Source organism: Pteropus medius, unplaced genomic scaffold, assembly GCF_902729225.1.
Source record: "Pteropus medius unplaced genomic scaffold, Ma_sr-lr_union100, whole genome shotgun sequence".
NCBI lineage: Eukaryota > Metazoa > Chordata > Mammalia > Chiroptera > Pteropodidae > Pteropus > Pteropus medius.
In genome coordinates, this window is record NW_024349803.1 from 19,171,881 (window position 1) to 19,189,847 (window position 17,967).

The window sequence follows — 17,967 nt, forward strand, 5'->3', positions numbered from 1 at the left end:
CCACTAAGGTTTTAATTTGCATTTCCCTGATGAATGGTGATGCAGAGCATTCGTCTGATTGGTCAGCTCTGCTGGCTGGGAGGGCTCACTCTGGCTGGGAAGGAGGTTGCATGCATAGTGACATACCCAGATGAGTCTGAGAGATGGGCTACACTGGTGCAGCTCTGAAACGGGTCTAAGAAACTCTCGTACAGAAGCCCAGGGCACTCGGTGGCCCTGAAGCCCCAAATGTGAACTGGGTGGGGGCCTGACCCAGGACGGCCTCTTCAATTGAGGCCGAGGCAGGAAGGGAAGCCAGACTCATGTGACCCACACAGTGAACCCGCACACCTTCCCCGCAGAGAGACGCCTGCCCTCAAGCCCCTCCGTACCTCAGCGTTGTACTTTTCGTTGATAGCAGGCTCAGTGGTGACCAGCTTCATCCTACTGGCGAACCGCAGTGAGGACAGCTGAAAACAGACCAGACAGATCTTTGTTTCGGGCCCGTTATTTATGAGTAGAGATGTTTGCAAAACAGGTAAAAGGAGTCCACTAGGGACAATGAATCCCTGCGTACAGTCGTGCCCCGAAGTGGACTGCAGGGTCCCCTGAGCCCACGGAGTGAAGCTGGGGGTCCTGCCTGAGTTCCTCTGGAGGGGCAGCCAGCCAGACGTGATTATGGCTGGAGGCCCACGAAGCAGCAGGACAAACTGGTGCTGGGAAACGGCCCTGCCACTGCTTGCGGCGCTGGTGTCACACGCGGGTGGGGGGCTGCACCCTGGCAGTGGCAGCAGGCAGTGGTGGCGCAAAGCCAGCCCTGAAACGGGAGAAGACTTGGAAGGGGAAGAGTCACCCGGAAGTGGCCCGCAGGAAGGCTTGGCAGGGCTCCTGTTCCTTTGGGCAGTCCAGTCTGGTGGTTAACAGCTCTGCCACTGACCGACTGTGCAACCTCAGACAGGTCTGTAACTTCTCTGAAAAGCTTAGGAGAGCTGCCTTGCAGGGTCCCTGGGGGACTTGGTGATGAGGTGTATAATGTGCTCTGGACAGAACCGGCCCATGGAGAGCCCTTGGGGAGAGCTCCCTGTCACTACAGTTGGAGTTGCTTCTGTGTGGGGTGAAATCAGACTCTCCCGCTCCAAGCACAGCAGCAAGTGTTACCATAACTCCCTCGCTGTGGTGACTCCCACACACACATACAGTGTCCCTGCATAAAGCAACATGATCCATGACAGGAACAGTTTGAGAAGAGAATCACTAGCTTGCACACCCCAATATGCCTTTGTCCCAAAACCCTAAGGTCCCTCCAGCAGCTCCTCGGCGCTCTGCGGGGTCAGTCCAGGCACAGGTCTCAAGCCATGTGGGCATAAGCTTCTACAGGGGGACGGCAGGTACCAGGAGAACTGCTTCCTGTGCAGTAACTCTCTCAGGATGGGGCTAAGGGGACAGAAGACCTTCCGCTGTCTTGAAGGGCACCTTTAACAAGGCAGCCAGGAGGCTGAATGTTCGTTGATATGTCTCATCTTGGGGTTTGTTACACTGTGAGACCAGGAGGTTCCCGAAGCCTTCCTCTGGGGATGCTGCCTGCACGTCAGTTGGAGCTCCCGGCCCTGGCGTCCCAATCCCCAGGGCCCTGGGTGTGGAGCAGGAGAGCTCCCCCTGGAAGCTGGGACAGTCCCTAACACATGAAGCTGAGAGGCCCTATAAGAGCGTCACTGTCTCAGCCTGTACTCCAGCCAGTCTCTGGTTCTCAAAAGCATCTCCCCTTCCTAGATCACTCGCGTCCTGATGCTGGGTTAATGTCCCTGAGTCACAACTCTGGCCATAGCCCTTTCCTACTCAAACTCCACGACAGCCACAGCCACCTGCGGGAGAACAGCCAAGGCTTCAGCCTGGCCGTCAGGGCCCATCCAGCTGCTGCAGTTTCTTCTCTTTCTTCTCCTTCCTGAGCCCTCCTCTGCAGTGCCCAGATGTCTCTGGCATAGCCACACCTTCTGCCACGAACAACTCTGCTTTCCCTATCACCAAACCACCTTAGTGCCCACCTTCCACGCCCCAGTTCAGGAAAAATCCCCGCTCCTCTGAAAGCCTCCTCCATCACTTAGGGCTGTGGCTGGGAACTCTGAGGCCCGGGGTCATGTATGACTCATCTCTACTGAGCTGCCCCCCCACACACACACACCACCTTGCACGTGGCAGATCCTTAACACCGATCAGCTCACGGCCTGGAACCTGAGTTATTGTTAAGATTTTTAAACATGCGATTATGAAAAACAAGGAATAGCTGTCCTTCTCGATTCCAGTTCACAGGAACAGCACCCCAGGAAGCATGGCCTTCGCCCCCACAGAGCTGGCTCTCAGCCTCCTCTCCTCACACAGGCCCCATGTGGAGCCGGCCTCCTGCCTCGCCTCTTCCTCAACACAGCTTCAGCCCCTTGGCAGTCGGTATTTGAATCCTGGCTGAGCCTTCCTCAGCAGTTTTGGCTGAGGCTTATTCCCTGGGTCCCTCCACTCTTGACAATATGTGTGGCTAGTGTGCCAGCTGAGCCAGCCTGGAGCCAGCCTTACCCGGCCCTGCCACCCACAAGGAGGGAGTCCAATCCGGTTACACCAGCTGTCTTTACGTACCGTCTCCTCTAACTGGGCGGCTTCACCATAGATGTTTGTCACGAGGACCATATTGCAATTTCCCCCTGCAGAAAGCAGGACACAGAAGGACCGTGAACCATGTGGGTTTTCTGCCAAGAGATTCCTTTGAGGCTGGCGGGGGTCTGTTATGAACTGAATGTTTGTGTGTCCCCCAAATTCATATGTTGAAGTCCTAACTCCCAATGTGATGGTATTTGGAGGTGGGGCCTTTAGAAGATAATTAGGTTGAGATGAGGGCATGAGAACAGGGCCCCCATAATGGGATTAGTGCCCTTATAAGAGGAAAGGGACCAGAGCTGCCTCTCTTTCTAGCCTCTTTCGCTTTCTCTCTGCCATGTGAAGACGCAGTGAGAAAGCAGCCATCTAGAGGCCAGGAAGACAGTCCTCACCAGGAACCCTCCTTGCCAGACTGTGATCTGGGACTTCCAGCTTTTAGAAGGTGAGAAATAAATGTCTGTTATGTAAGCCACCCGGTCTGCAGTATTTTGCTATAGCAGCTGGAGCTGACTAAGACAGAGTTAGAAAGGACACACCCAAGCGTATATGAGGCTAGAAGGAAAGGGGGAGAGGGAGGGAAGGGGGAGGAGAAGCCACCAGCTGCACCTAAAAGAGGAGCCAGGGGAACAGCAGAGAATGAGATGGTGTGGGGCCAGGAGGGGAAGGGTCAGCCTTTGCTCATGGTAGCACTCAGTTAATGACCAGTGGCTGTTATCAAGCCCAACACAAGAGCCTGGGGACAGAAGATGACAAGATACAGCCCCTGCCCCTATGTCGGAGAGGCTGTAAGTGAAGGGAAGATGTCACGGGAGAGGCCCTCCACCTGGGTCTTCAAGGTGAGGAAGAATTCTGCCAGCTGGTTTAGGGACAAGGGAAAACAAGAAGGTATTCCTCGTAGACACGAACGCTTAAGCAAAGGTTCTGAGGAATGAACAGCAAAGCATGTTGTGGATGAAAGAAGAGGGAGCTATGCTGGATTCTGCCTTTTCAGGTGTGTCTGAGGTTACTGTGAAAAGGCCGCAGGTTAAGTCCTTGCCAGTGGAAGGAGCAATTCCATTACCAGCAGCGGCAGATATGCCAAGGCCTGTCCCTGCTCCCTGTGCACCAACCACACCCTCACCCAATGAGTCCTTCAGGGCGTGGGTGAGCTTGCACTGCCGGAAGGGGATATGGTCCCGCTTCTGGTCCCCGAGCGCGATGATGGCCTGCTCCAGGAATGACAGGGACTTGTTGATGTAGGTGGCTTCCTTCAGGACTCGGCCCTCGGACTAAAAACCAAAGGTCAGCTCTGTTTCAGATCAAGTAGAGAGGCTGCCCCATTAAGAACACTGCAGGTCTGTGGCCAGGCCACAGCCTCCTTCCCAGGACCAGGGTCTTCTCTCAAGGCCAAAGCATCGTATTCCATCTTGGGCCAATGCTAATACTCACAGGAACACTCCTGCAAATATTCATGTGAATGCTCGTGTGAATATGAATACTTATGTGAACATTCGAATGAATACTCACTTAAGATTGACGCGAATGTGAACGAACACACATGGCAACATTTGTGCAGATACTTGAGCAAATAATCCTATAAACATTTACACAAGCACACATGAATGCGTAAAGAATGCCCGTCTGAATATTCTTATGCATACTTAGGCCAATACTAACTCTCATGAATATTTATTTGAGATGGAATACTCATGCAAAATACTCACGCAACTACTCACAGTCATATACAGAGAAATGCTAATACCATCATGGAGCATTTACTGAGCACTAACGGAGTGCCAGGCACCTTGCCATCATCTCACTTAATGGTTACAAAGTCCTGTCAGGGAGGAACTTCCTCTGTTCCACCCCTGCTAATTCTGCCCCTCCAGCCCCACAGGACCAAGCCCACGTGCTCTACCGTGCCTACCTAGTTCAGGACTGTGCTCATAAATGTGCAGTGAGGGGTGGCCCACAGACACGGACACTAGGCCGGAAACGAGGCCCTGGCTCCTGCTCCCCGCACTTACCCCAGACTTCCCCAGCCTCTCCGAGCCTGCTAGATCCACCAAGTTAATTTTGGAAGTGATGTACTTTTCTTCTGATAAGGTCCGTGAATGGGCCTATGAAACATCCAAACAGAGGTTAGACTGTCAGAGGGAGAAGCTTCTGATTGAGCAGGCCCCAGGGGAATCAGCTGTCCCTCCCAGGCTATTCAAAGAGCTCACACTTACCTCCACGTAGATGGTGAAAATGCTGTGTGACCTAGATGAGTTTTTGTTCATCGTGTGAGAGGCTATAATCCTATTGGTTTCTCCCTGAAGAAGAGGAAAAATGTAGACAACATTTTGAGAAATTTAAGTAACAAAGCATTTGGGTTATTTCAACTACACGGACATCTGCACAGGTGATCTTGCATCATAGCAGTCAGGTGGACCTTGCAGGCAAATCCCAATTATAAACTAGTAGAGTGGGAGACAAATTGGAGTCCAGTCCTACACTTTCACCCGCTGCTGGGATCTGTGCATTTGTATAGCTTTCTAAAAGCAAAGTGGCAAGATGAATTAAAAGCCTTCAAAATGTTCATAAATATTGAATCATAACCTACATACCCAATAAGTAGGGAATGGCCTATCTGTACAATGGGATGTTTTGCAGGCGGGAAAATGCTAGCGAATAGTTTTTAATAACAAAGAGAGTCAGAATCCAAAATCAGAGCAAACTGATAGCACATTAAAGGATCTTAGGCCACGACCAAGTGGGATGTGCCCCCAGGAAGCAAGGACAGTTCAACAAAAGCAAGTAAATCAAGGTGATACACCACATTACCAGAATGAAGGACAAAATCATAGGATGGTATAATCTAAAGAATGCAAAAGCATCATAAACAGATACTGCTACCAAGATGGTAATAATAGTCACTTCTTGTTTGGGGTTTACAGGTCATTTTTTCTTTTTTTATATAGGTTTGTGCTTCTATATATATTTTTTTTACAGTAGACGTATTACTTTTAAAAATTAGAAAAAATTGATAATTTATATTTGTAAAGGGATAGCAGGCCCTTGTCTCTAATTCGCAGGGTTGGCCCCTATGACCAGAATATACTTAAAAGGAGGTGTGGTAGAAATGGCTGTTCTTAGAGGAGAAAGGCCCCTGTGAAATGATATGAATAAGCCCCAAAGCAATGATGCCATGGCCCCCTGGAGGGAGTAGGACACCCAAAGAGGAGGGGTGTCCAGGTTCCTCAATTCCAAGTCCTACACCCTTTTCACCGTATCTCAGCCTAAAACATGAAGGGGGCTCCCAGCAATACAACGGACTATGTATTCACAGTCTTACTGTGAATATTCTCAAAGATGATAGAATATTTGAAACTTCCTCTTGAATGCAGGTCTGAGACTGCAAGAAAGTACGGGAAGGGCCCAGGGGCCTGACACAAAGTGGGAGCAGGGATCCAGGAACTATAAGCAAGAACCAACACCCTTCCTGGCCTGAGGGCACCTGCAGACCCACACTGTAAAATAGTCATTGCTGGATTTCTTGGTGTTTCTCTGAGCAATGAAATTGACATGTTTTAAAGACAGAGAATATCTCCCTTTCCCTCCAGAGCCATCTGCTCTTCACATGGAGGGGGGGGGGTTAGACCTGGAGCCACTTGTGTCCTCCCCTGACCCCCTCCACTTCCATCCCCACACCCAAACAATCTGTTCCCATTCAAAGAGTGATAAAATCTTTCTTTCTCCTCCAGAGTGAAAAAGCTTAAATTCCAGGGTAGAAACCTTCCCCTCCTCTCCTAAGAGAGGATTTGCTTACATTTCAAAATAAAGGTATGCTCTCTCTCATTCTCACTTTGCGTTCCTACCTGCCCTCCCTGGCCCCCAATCTCTCTCTACTCGCACAGACGGGAAGAGGAATAAATGTACCAGCTCTTACATAAGCTCTGAGATTCATAACTTTGGAATTCCTCTTCAGTAGTACAGACACCCCTGCCCCTCTGTAAACACATGTGACATCTGTCCTCACTGTGTTGCTCTATGGGAGAATTGGGGTATAGGAAACTATGCTATGACATTACTATCGCCACTATTACCACTGTGAGGCTCTGAGTAATACAGGTCTGGTTTCTGATTCAGAGGCCTAGTGTCTCTGTGTGTGTGTATTTTTATACATATACTTGGGGGAGGGACCCTTCACAGTTCTGGACTCAACACTTTATAATCCAACCATATAGGTGAAGTCAGAAAAAGCTTTAGGTCTATCCGAGGTGAGTGTCTGATATTCCATGTCCCTGAAGTCTATGCCCTCCGGCAAAAGAGAGAGGAAAATCTGCTGCAGAAAGTGGAGAGAAGGAAACTATTTCAGCACTGTAATTATGTCTGGCTAGGAGGGGTAAAATAATGTCTCCAAGAATTCACAACTGTAACCTCAACTGAACATGAGATTGGGGCAGTAATATATACTACTTATAAGTTCTGACAACCTTAAAATAAACATTTGATTTAAAGAGGCCCTAGATTGGTAATGTCCCTTAGGCTCCTGAAAGAAAAAAAACGTAATATATTTTCTAAAGTAATATATTCTCAACCCAAGCCTCAAATAAAGGCCAAGAAAGTAGAGCTTAAAGTCGTATTACAAAACGCATACCGAAACAAAGTACCGTAAGCAAAAATCACTAGGAAGAATAACTGCAGAACTGACACTCAAAATGAGAAGATAGTGGAATTATTAAAGAATATAAAATAAGTATGTTTAATATGTTTAAAGACATAAAAAGGAATAAAAAACATGATATATGAATAAAATTCTATAAAAATAACTAGTAAGAGCAAAAGAGAACAAAACGGAACTTCTGTAAATAAAAAAATATAATACTTAAAATTAAAGAAAATATTAGATACTAATCTGAAGAAAAGAGGAAGCTGAAAAATAAACCTGAAGATATTACCACTCCAGTCTCTGGTTTTACACATAAGAAGCTTGGAAGCTACTATTTCACTTTAATATTAAGTAAAAAGCTGAGCACACTGAAAAATCCACAACCCTTCTTAAATTTATGAGGTCACAAGGCAAATCACTGGCTCTAAGATTGGAAAGACGGGCAGATACAGAGAATTATGACATATTGGAGCAGAAACATCCATGGGAACCAGTAGTGGACAGTTCCATTTATCTAGCGCTTCATGTCCGGATATCAAGAAAAAATTACCAGGCATCTTAAAAGGCAACGACAGCAGAATATACATTCTTGTCAAGCTCACATAGAACATTCACCAAGACAGATCTTATTCTGGGACATAAAATACACCTTGACTAATTTAAAAGAATAGAAATCATACAATGTCTACTCTCAGACCACATGGAATTAACCTAGAAATCAAAAACAGAAATATAACTGGAAAATCTCAAAATAAGTGAAGATTAAACAATACATTTCTAAATAACACATAGAAAAGAAGAAAGATCTAAAATCAATCATCTAAGTTCCCGCCTTAGGAAACTAGAAAAAGAAGAGCAAATTAAATCCAAAACAAGCAGAAGAGAAGAAATAATAAAATTAAAGCAGAAATCAATGAAACTAAAAATAGAAAATCAATAGAGAAAATCAATGAAACCAAAAGCTCATTCTTTAAAATGATAAATAAAATTGATAAGCCTCTAGCCCAGCCAACTCAGAAAAAAAAAGAGGACACAAATTAATATTGCAAATGAAAGCAGGAGCATCACTACAGATCCCATGGATATTAAAAGGATAATAAAGGAATGTTATAAACAAGTTTCAGCCCACATATTTGATAATCTAGATAAAATGGACCAATTCATTGAAAAACATGATCTGCCAAAACTCACAGAAGTAGACAATCTGAATAGGTCTATATCTATTCAAGAAATAGAATTGATAATTAATAACCTTCCGAAACAGAAATTGCCAGGCCCAGATGGGTTCACCGGTGAATTCCACCAAACATTTAAAGAAGAGATAAAAGGATAAATAACATAAAAGAAAGATTAAGAGGTATGGAAGACAGAGTGAGAAGACAGAAGTCTGTCTAATCAGAATTCTAGAAGGAGATAATTGAGATTTTAAAAGGGGGAGGTGGGAAGCAATATTCAAAAGAATTGTGGCTATTTTTTTTCAATTGATATAAATGACATGAATCCTCCGATTCATGAAGTGTAACGAATCACAGGAAGGACTGCTTCCCACCAATGACTGAGTATGGCAGGGATATTAAATAGATCTGTTCTTAGTTGGCCAAACTTGGCTCAAGGATTCCTAATCTCTTTGCACTGAACCTTCTTTACACTGCCTGGATGCTGCCACTAACCTTCCCTCCTGTCACTTGAGGTAAGATTTGCATCATGGCCTGATGCTTATCCAGCCTTACCTGGGTCCTCTCCTACTTCCTTGACACAGAAATTTCTTCTCATAAAATCTTTGCACATTTAATCCCATCTTGGCTTCTGCTTCTCAGAGAACCCAGATTGACACTTTTAAAGGACTATGAAATAGACTGACAGTTGACTTCTCATCAGTAACAATGAAAACCATAACTTTGCAATGATATCTTTAATGTGGTAAAAGAAAACAAATGCCAAAAAGAATTTTATACCTTAAAAAATATCTTTCAAGATTGAGAGTAAAAGACATTTCAAAAAAAAAAAATAACTGTTTATCACCAGCATGCTCACTCTAAAAGATGTACAGTAGAAAGTAGAACAACAATCTCAGGTGGAAAGTTAAGAAAAAAAGAAAAGAAAAGCAATGAAAGTGGTAAATATGAGGGCAAATGTAAACTAATTATATAAAACATTAATGAAATGCCCTTCGGGGTTAAAAAACAAAAAGGTAAAAGACAAAGCAACAAGTCTAAGTTTCTTGTAAAATCCAGGAGGATGAAAAAGTTTTTTATTAATTTCAGATTTTTATAAGTTTTTATTTTTAAACATTTTATTTTGAAATAATTATTATGTTATATGAAGTAATTATAATGTTATGATAAAATAACATTTTATTTTGATTCATAGGAAGTTTCAAACAAATGGCTTTGAGGTCCTCTGTACCCTTCACTCAGTCTCTCTGTGATAACATCTCACAAAACTATAGCACAACATCAAAACAAAGAAATTGACATTGGTATAATCAACAGAACTTATTAAGATTTCACCAGTTATGGATATTCTTTTGTATCAACTAAATATGTAAATTGTTATTTCTAGGATAAACCGAGTGGTGGAGGGAGGGGGAGGGGGAAAGAGAGAGAGAATATAAATATGAATAAATATATAACTTCCAAACTAGTAGAGGAGGAAACAAGTATAATAAAAAATATCCAATTAAAAAGAGGGCAAAGACAAGGAAAAAAATGTAGAACAAATGGGACAAAGAGAAAACACACAAAAATATGACACATTTAAACCCAAATATATCAGTCATTGCATTAATTGTAAATGGAATGAAATGCTTCAGTTAAAAGATAGACTGTCAGACTACCCAGAATGAATCATGGTGAAATAGAAAAAATTACTATTAAGGAGATGGTATCAGTAATTGAAAATCTCCCAGCAAACAAAAGTCCAGGATCAGATAGCTTCACTAGTGAGTTCTACCACTGGACTTTTAAAAAATCCTCTTGTATGCTCTTTACACAAAAAGCCAAAACAAAACAAAAAAAATAAACATTCTAACCTAAAATCAAGAATTTTTGTTCATCAAATAACACATAAAGAGAGAGAGGGGAAAAAAAGCAAGCCACAGGAAATAGGAGATATTTGTAATACATATAAAAAAAGCTATCAAAAAAGAACTCATTTTACTGAAGGGAAAAAAAAACCCTAGTTTTCAGAATATATAAAGAATTTATTCACACAACCAAGAGAAAAAAAGATGTCTGTAAAGAAAATAAACAAAAAAACAGGAACAGGAAAATCCAAATGGTCGATAAACACATGAAAAAGGTCTTTAATTTCACTGGTAATCAGGAAAATGCAAACCAAGGCCACAGTAGGAAACACTACACACCAGACAGATCAGTTAGAATTTTAAAGCCAGAATAATGAGAACTCTGAGAAACTGCTGTGGGAGTATACCATTATGGAAAAAAGTTGGGATCTTCTAAGAAAGCTTAAGACATCTATATTCTCCATGACTCAGAAATGGCAGTCCTTGGCTTTATTTAGAGACATTCAGGCTTACAGCATCAGATATACATACAAGAACATTTCTAGGAAAATCCAAATGTCCATCAGAAATAGAATGGATAACTAAATTGTAGTATAGCCACACAATGTAACATAATGAAGAAAATGAAAAACATACAGCAAGAACATACATTTAAAAAAATATTAAACTATGCTGTTTGAGGAAATGTGGGTGGCAGGACATAAGTGGTAAACTATAAAGAATGTAGAAGTCAGGAGAGTGTACTTATTCACAATAACAATTCTTCATCAACTTGGACCTTCTTTAACCTTAAGCCACCAAAAAACCTACAACAAATATCATCTTTCCTGGTGAAATGTTAGGAGCAACAGTAAGATGAGAATGCCCCATTATTGTCACCTGGGAGGCACTTTATTTCCTGTAGATAAAAGGGGTCTGGTGTAAATTACTCCTGAGGACAGCTACAGGACTTTTTAAAAAAGTTTTATTGACATTTAACTTAAATACCATAAAATTCAGTTTTAGTTACACAATTCAATGATTTTTAGTAAATTTACAGAGTTGTACAACCATCATCACAATACTGTTTTAGAAATGTCTTATCACTTCAGAAAGCTAATCTTTTTGTCTCTAGAGATGAGGATATTCAGACATTTCAAATTAATGGAATCATACAGTATGTGATCTTTTTCATTTCTTTCATTTAGCATGTTTTTTTATTTGTTTGAGATTCACCCATGTTGCCGCATGTATCAGTACTCTATTTTATTTTTTATTGCTAAATAGTTTTCTGTTGTATGGATGTACCACATTTTATTTATCCATTCTCTGGTTGATGGATATTTGGTTATTCCCAGTCTCTGGCTATTATGAATAAAGCTGCTATGAATATTTGTGTACAAGCCTTTGTATATATATATATACATGCTTTAATTTCTCTTGGATAGATTCCTAGGGTTATAATTGCTAGGTCCTATGAATAAAATTAATTTTAACTTCTTAGGAAACTGCCAAATTGGCTACACAATTTTACTTTTCATCAGCAATGTATAAGAGTTCCAACCGATATGACTTTCATAAAAATAATATACACTGTGGAATTTTTTAATTGATTTGTCAGAGCTTTTAAATACTAAGGACATTAATCTTATTTTCTTTTCTATACCACAAATGCCCATGATTTAATGTTAACTAGAAAACAAAAAGGACAATTTCAACTACATAAAGAAAAAAAGATTAGAAGGAAATAAGCCAAAATATATATTATTGTAGAAAACAAATGAGTGAATTCTTTTTTGTTTTTTTATTTATTTTTTCTCCCTCTCTAATCTCCCCGCTACTTTCACCCCGATCTATGGATGTTGCCGTTTTTTTCCAAGAACTGGATCTCTGAAGGCGGGGCGTCTCCTTCCACACACTCGCAGTGTGCACACCGGGGCCTGGTGCACCCGGAGTATGGTCCGTAACTCCACTTGGGGTGTGAACCCAGAACCTTCTGCATGTAAAGCAGACGTGCTAACCACTACACTATGGAGCCACCTCAATTTTTTTTTTTAATTTTTATATTTTTTAAGTACTGGCTGAAATTGTTAAATTAGTATATATTTTTTCTTTTAGAAAAATTTTTTTAGGCGAGGCAACCCTTGGTTGACCTCGCAGATTGCAAGGACCTTGTCAGTTTACAATCCCTTATTTTTTATTTTTTAAGCCTACAGCACCTTGTCTTCCTAGGTGGTCTCCCATCCAAGTACTAATCAGGCCCGACCCTGCTTAGCTTCCGAGATCAGACAGGATCGGGCTTGTTCAGGGTGGCATGGCCATAGACAAAATGAGTATATATTAATTTTTATTCTGATTATCAAAGTAAAAAACTAAGAAGGGCGTGAGGAAAAGAATAAAAGGAAGGAAAGAAATGAAGGAAGAAGGGAGGAAGGGTGGGAGGAAGGAAGGAAGCCTTAAGACTTGATCAACTCACCTCAAAAAGGAGGCTGAATGCATCCTCCTCCTGACTTGTGAGATGGACTGACAAGCCCTTAATGAAGACCCCTTGAGGGTTTTCCACGATGGTCATTGGCGTGACTGAGGGTCCAACATAGGGCAGAGTGGACAGGAGATCGAATAGGCTCTCATTATAAATTTCCAGGTAGGAAACACGCACGGTGATGGCATGCGTGGGGCGTTCCTCGACCATCCTAAAAACCTAGACGGGAAGTTGGACAGTAGTCACCAAGAGCAGAAGTCTAATGACCAGATAGTGTTAGCAGAGTTCTTACTTCATGAAGGAACATCAGGAAGTACAAGAAAATCCTTGTCATAAAAGAATTTACAGTCTAGTTAGTGTGACAGTTATCAATAACTGTTATTATAATTCTTAGTCCCTTGGGTGTTATCTATCATCATCTCGTTTTTTGAGGCTTGACTTACAGATCGACTAATACTGGAACAGTTCTAAGTAGAGGCATGATGAATTGGAACGTTCTTCTCTTGTTTTATGAGGTCTCACCATATATAAGCCTCTTTCACATCCACGATTTAATTCCATCCTCATAGCTCTCTGTGACTGAAGCGGACTAGGGCAATACCCATCTGTGGAGAGCTCCATGCAATAAAATGATTTGTCTATGGTCACTCAGCTAGTAAGAGAGGAGGCAAAGCCAGAACTCAGCCCTCTCAACTTCTAATACCCTCCCCAGTATTTATCAGCCGGGGACTTTGGATTGGTCTTTTCCCCTCTCTGGACCTTAATTTTCTTATCTGTCAAGTGGGGAGTTGGGCTAGATTATCCCCGAGGTCCCATTTTGCTTTAACAGTCTACCACGTCCCGACATGGTAGACACTAGTCACAGACGGCTACTGAGCACTTGAAATGTGGTTAGTGCAAATGAGGACCTGAATTTTAAATTTTACTGAATTTCAAAGGATTGAAATTGAAATTTAAAAACTGACGCTAAACTCAGTTATTGGTAAATTTTTAAATGTGTTGGGAACAACTTGGGGTTATAAATCTACTCTTTCAACTGAAAATTTTGTGGAATCTAAATACAGATCAAGTATTTCTGATGAATATTTAATGTCTAAATTGAAATGTCCTCTAAGTATAAAATACACACTGGATTTCAAAGACTTAATACAAGAAAAAGAATGTAAACTATCTCAGTAATCTTCATATTAATTACAGATAGAAATGGTATTTTGGATATATTAAGTAAAATATTAAAATTAATTTCACACTTTTTAAAAATGTGGCTACTGGGAAACTCAAAATTGCATATATGACTTACATTATATTTCTACTGGGCAGCACTGAGCTAGACTACTGAAGTCTAAGATGATGAGATACAGAAACTTTGACCATGGGATATTGCTTCGAATATCAGAGCACGGATGGTTTATACACCAGAAGGACATCTATACTTCTTACAGGACAGAGTTATGAAAGCTCAAGATGCTTTTAGGTAAAAGCCCATTGCCTCCTGCCTCCAAATAGAGGGTCCTCACAGAACCCGGGCTATTGGACCCCAAAGAGAGGCCCATCTGTCCTATCTTCAGCCACACTTCCCAGACTACCAGGGCAGGCTCGGTCCCGAGAGCTGATGTCACCCTGCTTCTTCCCCTGGCTCTTTCTGAGGCTGTGGTGGTGGAAGAAGCCAGAGCAGGCCAGTGAGGAAGCTCTGCAGGGTCCGTATCCCCTCATTAAAACCAGGAAGGAACATGATTCAGACCTCCAAATCCTCAACTACAAGATCACAGACCATCAGAGCAGCAAGCCAGCCAGCCAGCATGTCCCAACTCCCTTCACGAATGAGGAAACAGGCTTGGCATGGGTGTGGGTCAGAGTCTGAAACCCAAACTCCTGGCTTCCTGATGCCTCTGACACACTGACACACACCTTCCCCACCATGTGCATCCTGTCCTCTCTAAAAGCTGCAACTCCTTTGAGGCATGGACACCACTGTCTCCAGTGGCTGGCGTGGGGTTGGCAGTATCTGTGCTAGAGAGAGGGGGACCCGTGTGGCATCCCGCCCGTGGGCCCACTCTCTACCTGCTGTAGGGCACGAGGGAGGATCCCCCGGTGCTTGTAATTCTCAGTTGCCCCCGTCATGGTGTATGTCTTGCCAGCTCCCGTCTGCCCATAACACATGATGGTGCCTGCAAACATTTCAAAACACGACTTGGTGACATCCGGGAAAATAGCTCCAAGGATAGCTCTCCCATCCCCCAGCATGCCTGGTGCCAGCCAGGCCCCTGGTGTGAAGGTGGCCATGGGAAGCAGCCAAGGAGAGCAGGATTCCTGCCAGAGAGAGTGGGCGGGCGGGTGGGCAAACAGGGACATAAACAGTCAAAACACAGACAGCTGCTCTGAGTGTGTGGGCCATACAGGGCTCTACTGGTCCCTCTATCAGGAGATCTGAGGAGCGCAGGGAACAGAGGAACTAGGGATTTTTCCTAGAAAGATGGAAGAGGAGATAAAGCATTGAACTCCAGCCCTTCCTTAGCAAAGCCATGAACTGCCAGGGTCTCAGGGCTAGGCCTCCCTGGGGGCTGGCCAGGCAGGAGACAAGAAGGGCTTTCAAAATCCCCAGGAAGTAATGGGAGTGGGAAGGGCATTTCCTGTTAAATGTGAAAATTCTTGGAAGACTGTAAGTTCCCACAGGACCAAACAGGGCTGCTGGTTGGTCCCATGCCACTTCTAGAAAGAGACTACGACCAGGTCCTAAGCTGGTGCCACCGCCCTCTCTGGGAAGACTTTCACTTGCACCTTTTACACCCTTTATGTCTACCATCACCACCAGGCTCCAGGACGCAAACCACTGTCAGCCTGGGCTCTGGTTCCCGTCTGCTCTTCCTCCAGGCTCAGGCAGCCTGTACCAGACCCCATCCCAAAGGCTGCTTTTGGGCATTTACACAGCAGACCTGCCCAGGCAAGGCTGGGCCACTGACATCAGTGTTTGCCTTTGCCAAACAGATGCCTTAGTTCCTGGGATTGGTAGGTTTTACCAATTACACGGGGCCCTAATTCAGCATCTGAGCTGGAGTCAGAAAGAGTGTCTATTAACCCAACACAAATGTTTAGGAAGGAGTCACTTCAGCTGGGACCCAGAGCCCATTTGTGGTTCCACGGCACCAGGGGCCCAAGATTCTAAACCTCCCTGGGCCTTAGCTCCTTAGTCTCTACCTCCTCAGGGACACATGGCATCAGGGTCAACCACATCTGTTATCACAGGCAGTGATTACAATGTTTGAGCATCTACACTCCAGGAATTTTTAACAGAAGACCTAAAACTTGCAAACAAGGATTATTCTGGTCAGCAGCCACCATATGGGCAAAGCCTTCATTTAAAATTTTTTAAGATTTTAAAACCATCTTAAATTGAACAAGTTTGTAAAAATTTTCTAATAAAACTACTTTTGTTAAACAAATCAAACTCTACTCAGGTTTTAGTGATCTATGTAAATAAGCCTATACTATAATATGAACAGTAGATTGATTGTGTTGATAGAACGAATAGAAAAAGCTCCTAGCAGGTAGCCAAAAGAAAAATGTTTGGACTCGAATTCATCGTAAGGGCATGATCTTCAAAACTAATAGTCGAGAGATTTGAAACAGGATAATAGTTGAGTCCTCATGACCTTTGGAGAGCCAGGTCATTCCTATGAAGGTAGGGCCCCAGCACATTGGATCAAGCTATGCCCACAGTGTCGCCAAGCAAATAACAAGTTTTCCCCCATAAGAACAGAGACCGACAAATAAGCAAACAAAAGTTAGTAAATGAGGTTATATTTTATTTTATTCACCATAAAATACTTGCACCTCTTCCTCCACAAGGAGTTCCGTGGGTCCTTACGTAAAACAACAGTTAAGGAACTAAATTACCATTATAGCCATCGAGGGCCTGAGCAACCACATCCTTCGCGACCGTCTCATAAACCACTTCTTGGGAGGCGTCATGGAGGACTCCATCCAGCTTGAACGACCAGTCTGTCTGTTGGTTATTGACGACTCCTCTCCGGGTATCTTTTCTTAAGTGAATATCAATGGTCTAGAAGAGAGGGAGGGATGGAGGGAGAGGGCAGAGAGAAAAGAGAGCAAAACAGCGAAAGCAAGGGAGAGAGAGAAGGAGGGAAAGGGAGAGAAAGACTTAGTTACGTGATAAGAAACTGATGCTCAGTCACTGGTAGCCGATGCCTGACCTGGAGGAAACAGAAGACGTGAACTTGAGGACTAACAGGGGCTCCAACGTGTGGGCTGACATTCCAGATGCCTTCTTAGGGTCGGGAGAAGGAAGCTCCTGCAGGGAGGCCACATGACCTTGGAGGTGGAAGGATCAGGAAACTAGAGCACTTACTAGTTTCAATACACTTCTCCTTTGTTTACGGGATGCTGTCTTGGTTCCCCCACCTGTGATATGGGGTCAAGTGTGCTTGGTGACGGAGGCTGGGCTTGCGTGCCACCTCTTTCTCTGGTCACCGGCGGCGTGGCCTCCCTCAGCGTTGTAGTGAGCGCCTACTTCCACAGGCACGCTATGGCCAGTGCGAGTACTGATGAAATAGGGGCTGCAGAAAAGGCTCTGGCCTGGTCAGATACAGTTACTCACTGGTATTGGAGTAAATCATGGGTGCCCACCTACTTGTAATGAGCAGATTTTTAGATGCAAAGATTTAAAAAATATTTTTAGATTTTTTGATCCCTCCATAGCAAGCTGGCAGCAGCTGGTTTAGGAATACACTGGGTTATGTCAATGGCAGATTCTAGTCTCCGCAATGGGGACTTCTGATGTAAACAGATTCTCGTTGGAATCTTACACTGGCTGCCCTAATCCAGGAGCCAAGCATAGCCACACACAGCAAAACTAAGATCAAGAGAGAGAGGCTTGGTCCATTCACGCATCAACTGCTCTGTGCTTCTGTGTTCATTGAAACCATGTGCAGCAGGGTGCCCTTCACAGGGCTGCATGTGAACTTCTGACTGCTAGGACTTTCGAAGCTTGAGCAGGTGCCCTTGAATTCTTCCCTAAGAGAATGTCTCGATGCTGCCCGCAGTAGATCCACAAATGTTTGCTGAAAAAAAAAACATCTAACACTCTCAAGCTGTCCTAAGCCTGTCACAGGCTTCAGTAAGTTTCTCAGGACTGTGGCAAGGACGTGGGAATGGATCAATTTTTCCAGCTCTCTCTATAAGAGTTTCTCTCACTGCTTTGGTAAGTTT

At 43.6% G+C, this 17,967-nt stretch overlaps 1 protein-coding gene and 1 pseudogene across 6 annotated transcripts in view; both read right to left on the reverse strand.

The window, feature by feature from the left end:
• KIF9 (kinesin family member 9) overlaps positions 1–17,967 on the reverse strand; it is a 40,214-nt gene that overhangs the window by 17,424 nt on the left and 4,823 nt on the right. For all 6 annotated transcript variants that reach the window (XM_039837591.1, XM_039837589.1, XM_039837588.1 and 3 more), the window contains 8 exons: positions 16,636–16,801; positions 14,803–14,909; positions 12,736–12,960; positions 4,833–4,916; positions 4,629–4,721; positions 3,743–3,890; positions 2,605–2,669; positions 372–449 (listed from right to left, as the gene is read on the reverse strand). In XM_039837591.1, coding sequence (XP_039693525.1) covers positions 372–449; positions 2,605–2,669; positions 3,743–3,890; positions 4,629–4,721; positions 4,833–4,916; positions 12,736–12,960; positions 14,803–14,909; positions 16,636–16,801 — 966 coding nt within the window. The remainder of the gene's footprint in view (positions 1–371; positions 450–2,604; positions 2,670–3,742; positions 3,891–4,628; positions 4,722–4,832; positions 4,917–12,735; positions 12,961–14,802; positions 14,910–16,635; positions 16,802–17,967) is intronic.
• On the reverse strand, positions 12,467–12,585 carry LOC120582685 (uncharacterized; annotated as a pseudogene).